This window comes from Perissodus microlepis, chromosome 11, assembly GCF_051167445.1.
Source record: "Perissodus microlepis isolate ML-2025 ecotype Zambia chromosome 11, ASM5116744v1, whole genome shotgun sequence".
NCBI lineage: Eukaryota > Metazoa > Chordata > Actinopteri > Cichliformes > Cichlidae > Perissodus > Perissodus microlepis.
This window is the reverse complement of record NC_140471.1, coordinates 4,802,199-4,811,265: the sequence shown is the minus strand read 5'-3', so window position 1 is coordinate 4,811,265 and position 9,067 is coordinate 4,802,199. Positions and strand designations below refer to the sequence as shown.

The 9,067-nt window shown below is 39.3% G+C and overlaps 1 protein-coding gene and 1 long non-coding RNA gene across 2 annotated transcripts; both read left to right on the top strand.

The window, feature by feature from the left end:
• The first annotated feature begins 663 nt into the window (after nt 1-663).
• LOC146377099 (uncharacterized) lies at nt 664-1,385 on the top strand. The gene is made up of 3 exons (XR_014801729.1): nt 664-840; nt 941-1,118; nt 1,208-1,385. It is a non-coding gene; the product is annotated as an uncharacterized LOC146377099 (long non-coding RNA).
• A 1,650-nt stretch (nt 1,386-3,035) lies between these two features.
• On the top strand, nt 3,036-8,393 carry LOC146377098 (ubiquitin carboxyl-terminal hydrolase 37-like). The gene is made up of 16 exons (XM_084944847.1): nt 3,036-3,190; nt 3,489-3,561; nt 3,671-3,754; nt 4,242-4,297; nt 4,617-4,707; nt 4,817-5,095; nt 5,219-5,275; nt 5,376-5,507; nt 5,600-5,723; nt 5,809-5,960; nt 6,066-6,165; nt 6,306-6,382; nt 6,560-6,668; nt 7,278-7,335; nt 7,505-7,662; nt 7,749-8,393. The coding sequence occupies exons 6-16, from the start codon at nt 4,941-4,943 to the stop codon at nt 7,752-7,754; spliced, it is 1,128 nt and encodes a 375-aa protein (XP_084800973.1). The 5' UTR covers nt 3,036-3,190; nt 3,489-3,561; nt 3,671-3,754; nt 4,242-4,297; nt 4,617-4,707; nt 4,817-4,940; the 3' UTR covers nt 7,755-8,393.
• Nucleotides 8,394-9,067: the final 674 nt, after the last annotated feature.

Here is a 9,067-nt window from a genome sequence, read left to right as displayed (position 1 = left end):
TTTTGCGACTTTGTGTTGGTCTGAGGAGATTTGCCAAAATTCTATAAATCCCACAACAATGATAGTGACATTTTCGGAAAGCCAGCAAAAATACCTACGTTTTGATGTATAATTTGTGGAAGTTGAGTGAAAATTGAGCAAGTAGCAAGAAGTTGTTCGGACATGAAGAGAAGACTGCAAAACCTTCAGTGGCACACTGGAAGCCAAGTGCATAGCAACCATAACAACGCATGTATTTTGTGAAAAATCACAATTTTGCAACTGAAAACTTTAAGAGGCATAAAAGTAAAACGGTAAAAGATTTGAAAAAGCTGATTTATACCTGAATAGCCCAATAATTTGAGAACATTTTAAAGTTTGAATGGTTGTTCTACGTGAAAATATGAGGAAGTAGTTAAGTTTCAAAAACAAGCAAATTTTAGCAGAATTACAGAAGTTTCCCATTCATTTCAATGGGACAAATTAAGCTTAATATTTTAAAAAGTATAATAGTGAAAAATACCAAAAGACATAGCACACATTAGCAGAAATAGCAGAATAGTTTAAAATTTGAACGGTGAAAATCGGCTGAAAATTGTAGAAGTAGTTTAGTGCCAAAAAGTGTACGGAAGTCCTAAGAGGAACTCAATAGTGTGGATGCTTTAAGCATCCACACAATAAATAAAAATTGTTGATGATAAAAAAAAAAAGTTTAAACTTCAAAGCTCATGCATACATGCACATCCAGTGCTCAGTGTCTAATTGTGTGTTTGTGTTTTTACCTTTTCGCAGTAGCGTAGTGAAACATTTGGGCGGTGGATAAATAATGGAAAATAAAATTCAGACTACAGACGGCTTCAGGTGAGTACACGTGGTGCACAAGGACCAAAGCTCACCTTCTCAACCTGGACAAAATGAATTATTTTACACTGATACTGTAAACTTTGTGTTTGTGTGTCAGGTTTCCATACATCGGAAACAGCTGCTGCATCTGTAGTTCTGTCCATCCTGAGGAGAGTCCACACTCTACATCAGATCCTTGGCTCACCTATAATGACGCACAGGTGCTGCACACAACTGGATCTGCAGCTTGTGAGGAACAGCAGCACTCAGCCTACATCCTGTTTTACAAGAGAAACGTAAGAAGACACAGCATCTCATCCTGAAGTGAGAGAATGGCACGCCAGCTGCAGCCTAATCCAATCTCTCTTCTTTTTTCAGTGCCCAGACACCCTTCAGTTTCATCATGTCATCCCTAACAATAGCTGTAGAGTTGGATGGAGGATGAAGACAGCAGAGAGCAAAAGAAACAGGTAAGAGCAGACAGGTAGTCAGAGTTAACAAAAACTTTTAAAGCCAGTGTAGCTTCTGTTTTGAACACATTTATTGATGACAATTTTACATAAATAAGCAGTGTGTTATACTGTTAGCAGATGTGGAGTCTCACTAACCACTTTAATAGTGACTTGTGTCCCAAATACTGTTTATTTGTCTTAGTTACAGATAGTGAAATAAAAATGGAAAATGATTGTTTCATAATTGCATACTCAGCTTGGTCAAGACAATAATTCGAGAACGAGGGGCAGGATTTTGAATTGATGCCATTGGTGCATCTACTAAAGTTCTGGGGTCAGTTTGAATATCAGTGACCTTGACCTCAAGTTCAAAGGTCAAGTTTTCTGAAAATGTTGTGAATGCTACAACTCTGTGACGAGACGTAAGTCTCCTAGGTCTTTAAATTTGTATATAGGTGCATCTACTAGGAAGCTGAAGGGTTGCACTGCGGGCCATCTGTAGAGGTGTAGAGTCAACAACCTGTCTCTGAACGTGGACAAAACAAAAGAGATTGTTGACTTCAGGAGAGCACAGTGGGATCACTGCCCACTTAAGATCAATGGATCCTCTGTGGAGGTCGTCAAGAAGAGGACCAGATTTCTTGGTGTCCACCTGGCGGAGAACCTCTCCTGCTCCCTCAACACCAGCTCCATAACCAAGAAGGCCCAGCAGCGTCTCTACTTCATGCAGAAGCTGAGGAAAGCCCATCTCCCACCATCCATTCTCACCACCTTTTACAGTGGGACTAACGAGAGCATCCTAAGTAGCTGCATCACTGTCTGGTATGGTAACTGCAGCGCATTGGATCGCAGTACCCTACAACGGATTGTGAGAGCAGCTGAGAAGATCATTGGAGCCCCTCTCCCCTCCTTATAACACCTGCTTGCTGGAGGACCCCACACAGCCTTCAAACACACTCTTCACCCTGCTGCCTTCTGGAAAGAGGTCCCAGAACATCCGGGCCCTCGCTACCAAACTACGGAAAAGTTTCTTCCCACAAGCCGTCAGACCCCTGAACACTCAGTGACTGCACTGGCACACGCACACCTTCACACACGTCACTACCAAGCACTTATCTGCAGTATCTCACACACACACACATACATACAGACACCAAGTTACTTTTGCACAATACTCAGCATTTTGCACATTTCCATTGTCTTGTGTCTGTATCGTCCTGTTCTGTCTAGTTTTGCACTGTTTTGTCTTGTTTATTTTTGCAGTTTATGCACACTGCACTTTATGTAGTCCTGGGTTTGTCCGTATATGTCATATATAGCACCAGGGTCTCGGAGGAACGCTGTCTCATTTCACTCTGTACAGTACCTCTGCACGTGGTTAAAATGACAATAAAAGCCACTTGACTTGACCTGTTTTTGTAGCAGTTGCTTGGAGACGAGTACCACACAGTTCAAATGAGCATACATTCCAAAATATGCAAATTAGCCCCATACATCATAATGATGATGTTTGCTGTTCAGGGTATGAACATTCTATGCTGAAAGTTTATAAATATACAACCTTTGACTGCTTGTTTTCAGTTGAACTTTTGCAAAGCTGAGGAGATTTTCGCTGCGATCGCATTAAGTCCAAAGATGTTTAAACTTCTTTTTCACAGAAAGGTAAGTTTGAAGAGACTCGCAGCACATTTCTCTGAATATTTTCTTATGGTAAATAAGCATTTTTGAAACTTTTAAGGAAGCTTCTTGGATGATTTCTGTAAAAACTGAATTTTGAATCCAAATGAAGGATTTTGTATTTTCATACCATATACTTTGTTTTATGCCATTACTGATGTTGGTTTTCTTGTTTCTAAACAGAAATCACACAAACAAAACGTGGCAGAGAAGGAAATTCCTTCTACGTCTCATCAGAGGTAAAGAAATGCGCCACTCTTTAATGCTGCTGGAGATATTTATAGCAGTGCTTTAGTTGGAGCTCTTTTATTTCCCTTTTATTGGTGTTTTGTATTTACATCTTTTTTACTACTTCTAGTCTTGTCTATAATTTATATTGATTCAGAGATTAGCGTTTGAAAATGTAGAGTGTAAATGTACAAAATACATGATTTTGTTCCATTACAGTTATTCATTTTTATTTGCAATCTCCAGCATGTACTTCTTGTTAAAAATTTCCACTTTGAAAAATAACATTTACACTTTTGTCCTCATCAGCATCCCGGATGCTTCTGTTGCTGAAAATGTTCAAAAGAAGAAGAGAAAATGGAGACACCTCTGCTGTTCCTCGGTTTGCTTTTACACAAAACATATGAAATGCACATTCTCTTTAAATTGCACTTGTTAATTTAAAGTGACTTTACTTTTTTAATAAATGTATGTTTGTTCGTCCTCTGCAGCAAACTGACAGCGATGCAGAGGCAGAGAGCAACACTGTGAAGACACAAAAAAAGTGTCGCTGGTTTCTTTTTAAATTCTGGAAGGTATGTTTTATGGAAAGAGTCACTGTCATCAAGCATTTACTCATCACAGTTAAATGAGAAGAATTAAGAGCAATTTAGCACAGCTATGTCCTCAAATTAAGTTCAAAGATGTTTAAACGTTTTTTTTCACAGAAAGGTAAGTTCGAAGAGACTTGCAGGATGTTTCTCTAAATATTTTTTATGGTGAATAAGCATTTTTGAAGCTTCATGGATGATTTCTGTAAAAACTGAATTTTGATCAGAACCAAGTGAAGGATTTTGTATCTCATAGGACAAACTTTAAAACTCAATTTAAAGCATGAATAAATTGTTTTTATTTTATTTAAAGATATTCCTATATATCTGCTTCATGAGCTGACAGCTCACTAAAGTGATAAATAATATGAAATAATACCAAATTTTCTAACTGGACACTTTTCATGGAGAGACCCACTTGGTATGTTTGTTTTATGCCATTACTGATGTTGGTTTTCTTGTTTCTAAACAGAAATTACACAAACAAAACGTGGCAGAGAAGGAAATTCCTTCTACGTCTCATCAGAGGTAAAGAAATGCGCCACTCTTTAATGCTGCTGGAGATATTTATAGCAGTGGTTTAGTTGGAGCTCTTTTATTTCCCTTTTATTGGCATTTTTCTTCCACCTTGTGTATTTGCATCTTTTTTACTACTTCTAGTCTTGTCTATTATTTATATGGATGCAGAGATTAGCGTTTGAAAATGTAGAGTGTAAATGTATAAAATACATGATTTTGTTCATGTTGGTATTCCATTACAGTTATTCATTTTTATTAGCAATCTGTATTAGCAAAATGTACTCCTTCTTATAAATTTCCACAACATTTACACTTTTGTCCTCATCAGCATCCCGGATGCTTCTGTTGCTGCCACACCAGCTAACCCTGAAAATGGTCAAAAGAAGAGAAAATGGAGACACTTCTTCTGCTGTTCCTCGGTTTGCTTTTACACAAAACATATGAAATGCACATTCTCTTTAAATTGTACTTGTTAATTTTAAGTGACTTTACTTTTTTAATAACATTATGTTTGTTCGTCCTCTGCAGCAAACTGACAGCGATGCAGAGGCAGAGAGCAACACTGTGAAGACACAAAAAAGGTCTCGCTGGTCTCTTTTTAAATCCGGGAAGGTATGTTTTATGGAAAGAGTCACTGTCATCAAGCATTTAAATGAGAGCAATTAAGAGCAATGAGGCACACAGCTATGTCCTATATATATATCAGGTAAGAAGCACCACGGAAAAGATCCCAGCAGACCTGAGTTGGGACACTTGGATTATGGAGCTTCTGGACCAAGAGAGTGGATGGGAGCATGTGTTTAACAGGTAAGAGAAAGACGTCCTCCAAAATGTTTCAACTTCAAAGCTCATGCATACATGCACATACACTGCTCAGCATCCTGACATCTTTCCTAATTTTGTGTTCGTGTTTTTACCTTTTTGGAGCAGTGTAGCATGCGGTGGAAAAATAATAGAAAGTCAAACTGAGACTACAGACTGCTTCGGGTGAGTACACGTGGTGCACAAAGACCAAAGCTCACTTTGTCAAAGTGGAGAAAATGAATTCTTTTACACTGATACTGTAAACGTTGTGCGTGTGTGTCAGGTTTCCAAACATCGGAAACACCTGCTACATGAACTCCTGCCTGCAGAGCCTCCTCAACATTGAGGAGTTCATAAGAGACATCGGGCGTCAGGAGGTTTTGTGGAGCACAGATCCAGAAGCTCAGCTCTTAAGGTGCGCTACGTCAACCTTCTACTTTCTTCGAAAACCTGAAGAACAAAGAGATCTAACAGCAGAAATGTCTGTTTACCCTTTCCTTTCTACAGAAGGCTCATTGATGTCAGGGACTGTCATGAGTCAACAGATTATGGCCTTAAAGATCACCACCTAAGAGCTTTTAAGAAGGCATTCAGCAATCAAGCTCCTGAATACACCGGCAGTGCACAGAAAGTGCGTCAGCTATTTGGACATTTCGTTTTTTGCTTTACCTTCTGATTTTGATGTACTGTTTTAAATCTCTCTGCTTTTCTTTCAGGACGCTCATGAATTCCTAACATTGTTCCTCAATGAGGTCAAAAGGCTCGCACCTCACCTGGAGAGGAACGCAGCTCTCCTGGGCCAAAGTTATACCTGCCCAGTAGAAGACCATCACATTTTTAAAATGGAAAACATGAGGACATGCAAGAGGTAAGCCTGTCTTTCAGAAACGCAGAGCTGGTTGCAATATTTTCATATACCTCTTTTCCACCTACCTGATCTTTACTTTAACTACGTTACTCCTGAAATGTGTAGCTGCGGTCACCAATCATCACAGCAAGAGGAATTCACCAGCTTGTCTCTTGACCTGGTTCCAGAGGGGTCTGTTATAAACATGTTAGAGACATACTTGAAGGTAAGATCACAAATTCCAATAGAGTTGTAGTGTCAGCGATCTTAACACACCTTTTTTGTTAGTGTTTGTGTGTATGTGTGTGTGCATATGTTGAGATTTCTTTCTACCATAAAGCCTGTTTTCTCTGTGCTGTTGTTCAGGAACAAGAAATAGAATTTCGCTGTGATTGTGGAGGGACGGCCTCAGAACTGAAGTCGTCTTTTGATACACTGCCAAGGTGAGTAAGGTCACATCAGAATTGATCGACTGACCAGGTTTCCAAACTGTGGCGCATCAAATATCAGAGTTTTTCGAGACAATACTTGAGCAGTCGTTTTCTCCCATCTTCTGTTTGTGTTTGACACTCATTCTTCTTATTTTCTACCTTGTTTGTGTTTTTTTTCTTTTCTGCCAGAGTTCTGATCTTGCATCTGAAGAGGTTTGGCTTTACACAAACCTACAAGATTCAGAAGGTGGATGACCCCGTCAGGCTGCAGAGGGACTTGGTGGTGCCATCCAATCAGGTAAAAACAGACTGCAGAACGTCTCAGGCTACGTCCACACTAGCCCGGATAGATTTGAAAACTCCGTGTCCACACTAGCGTTTTCAGTCATTTTCAAATAGTTGTGCGTCTGCATTGAAACGGCCGAAAACGCTTACGTTCCAGTCCTGCGCATGCGCAAAAATGAGTGAGAATTACAGAATTTGAAGAAAAGCTATCCGGAGCATGTACAAACTGATATTAATCTTTTTTAGGGCTGTCAAAGTTGAGAGCAATCAAAACAACTGCTGTATAATGCACTCGGCTATCTTTGTTTAATTGCTCACATGACTGCATCACATGACTAAAATGCGTCATCGTTTTAGAAAGTCTGCGTTTTCGAGTGTCCACACTGCGACGGGACAGCTCCGTTTTCAAATGTATGCGTTTTCGAGAGCGTTTTCAAGATGCTGTGTTTTTCCTTGAGGAAAACGCCGTCTCAGTGTGGACGGGAGGTCAAAGCGGAGAGAAAACGATGTGTTTTCAAACGAAAACGCATTCGTGTGGACGTAGCCTCAGCAAATCAGCTTAATTATGGCACTGATGTGAGACTTTATGAAACTAACACTCTTTGGATTTGTTCCTTCTCAGGGTGGTGGCTGTTACAGTCTTGTCAGCATCATCAGTCATTATGGAGGCACAGAGTCAGGTAAAACAACAGACTTGTTACAAACAGAAAATGAAAACTTGCTACTTTTCAGTGAAGGACTCACACACAAAAGCTTTTGATGTTCTAAGAAGCACTAAGTCAAAATCACTGTTTGCTTGAATCAGTTGACTTCCAGAAGTTGGATTCATTTGTCTTAATGTGATTTCAGGACACTACATCTGTAGTTCTGTCCATCCTGAGGAGAGTCAGCACTCGACATCAGATCGCTGGCTCACCTATAATGACGCACAGGTGCTCCACACAACTGGATCTGCAGCTTGTGAGGAACAGCAGCACTCGGCCTACATCCTGTTTTACAAGAGAAACGTAAGAAGACACAGCATCTCATCCTGAAGTGAGAGAATTTTTAAATGTCCTGTTACCTTGTTAACCAGTTTTGTCTTCATTCTCAGTTCTGAAACAGGAAATGGAAGGAAGGAAGGAAGTTAAGGTCATCATCATGCTGAGAAGGAAAAGCAGTCGTCCCAGCCCACCATCGCACACTGGAGGACAAGTACTGGTAAGTATTGCCCTCAGGAGGAAGGGTCCTCCCAGAGAGCCTGGTTCCTCCCAAGATTTCTTCCTCCAGGAGGGAGTTTTTTCTTGCCACCGTCGCCCCACATTCACTGGTCTCATCAGCAGGGACATTTTTAACATCCTAAGACCTGAACTCTTTCATGGCATGCATTTTTAATTTCTCTGTGCCATTTGGGTTGATTGGGACCTGATCGATGTAAAAACAAAGACATCAGATTCGGACTATCTTTTTTTTGTTTCTCAAAACAATGAGATCCACATATGAGGACGTTCATTTTAAATTTCGATTGAACAGTGGCAGTGTAATGTCCTCCCTCATAAGTGGATATCAGGTTTTTGAAGAGCAAAATTTTGTATTTTGGTCTAGACAACCCAAAATGTTATGTCCACATATGTGGACACCAGGTCCTAGGAGGTTAAAACAAAATCTACTAGTAGTGCACCACTACTAGAGATCGTCCTTTTCTGGACCAGTGTTTGGCTTGCTCTCTGGGAACAACAAATTAGTGCTGTCAGCGTTAACGTCATTTTAACTAATGACGTTAACGCTGACATCACTAATTTGTTGTTATTATTATTAATATTATTATTAATTTATTTGTAAAATAAATTAAATTAAAAAATAAAGAAATTATTAAATTCTTTATTTTTTTTGTTTTATTAAAATCAAAATAACAACAAAAACAAAAATAACTAATAAAAAAATATTAAAAGTATTCAGCAGTGTTTTGTGAAATTTGTAATGAGCCTTAGTTAAGTTGATGTCACAGAAGTTTCTGAATCATTTAGATTGTTCAACAAACTGATTCACTCAGGTAAAGATGGTAAGCTGGAGCAATGGTACCCTTGGAGTTCAGTTTAAGTTTTCAGACAAATATTCCCTCGATCAGTTGCAGCTTCTGCTTTTAAATAAATGATTTAGCTGCAAATGTTTAGCTGCAGGTAGCAAAGTCCAAAAGTGACAACATTTCCACTGCAGTCTCTCCAGAAATGGCTTATAAAATTTTGACCAAATTAGACATTTATCCTTGGATCAATTAAAGGGTGAAAATCTTTAATTGTACCTTTTATAACATTTTAACAAGTTACTGTCTCCTGCTGCATGTTTCCTGTTTTGGCTGAACTTCATCAGCTCAAAAAACTCACCGTGCTGTGGTGTACTAAATGACCTCATGTACAGGACACACTGAAGGCA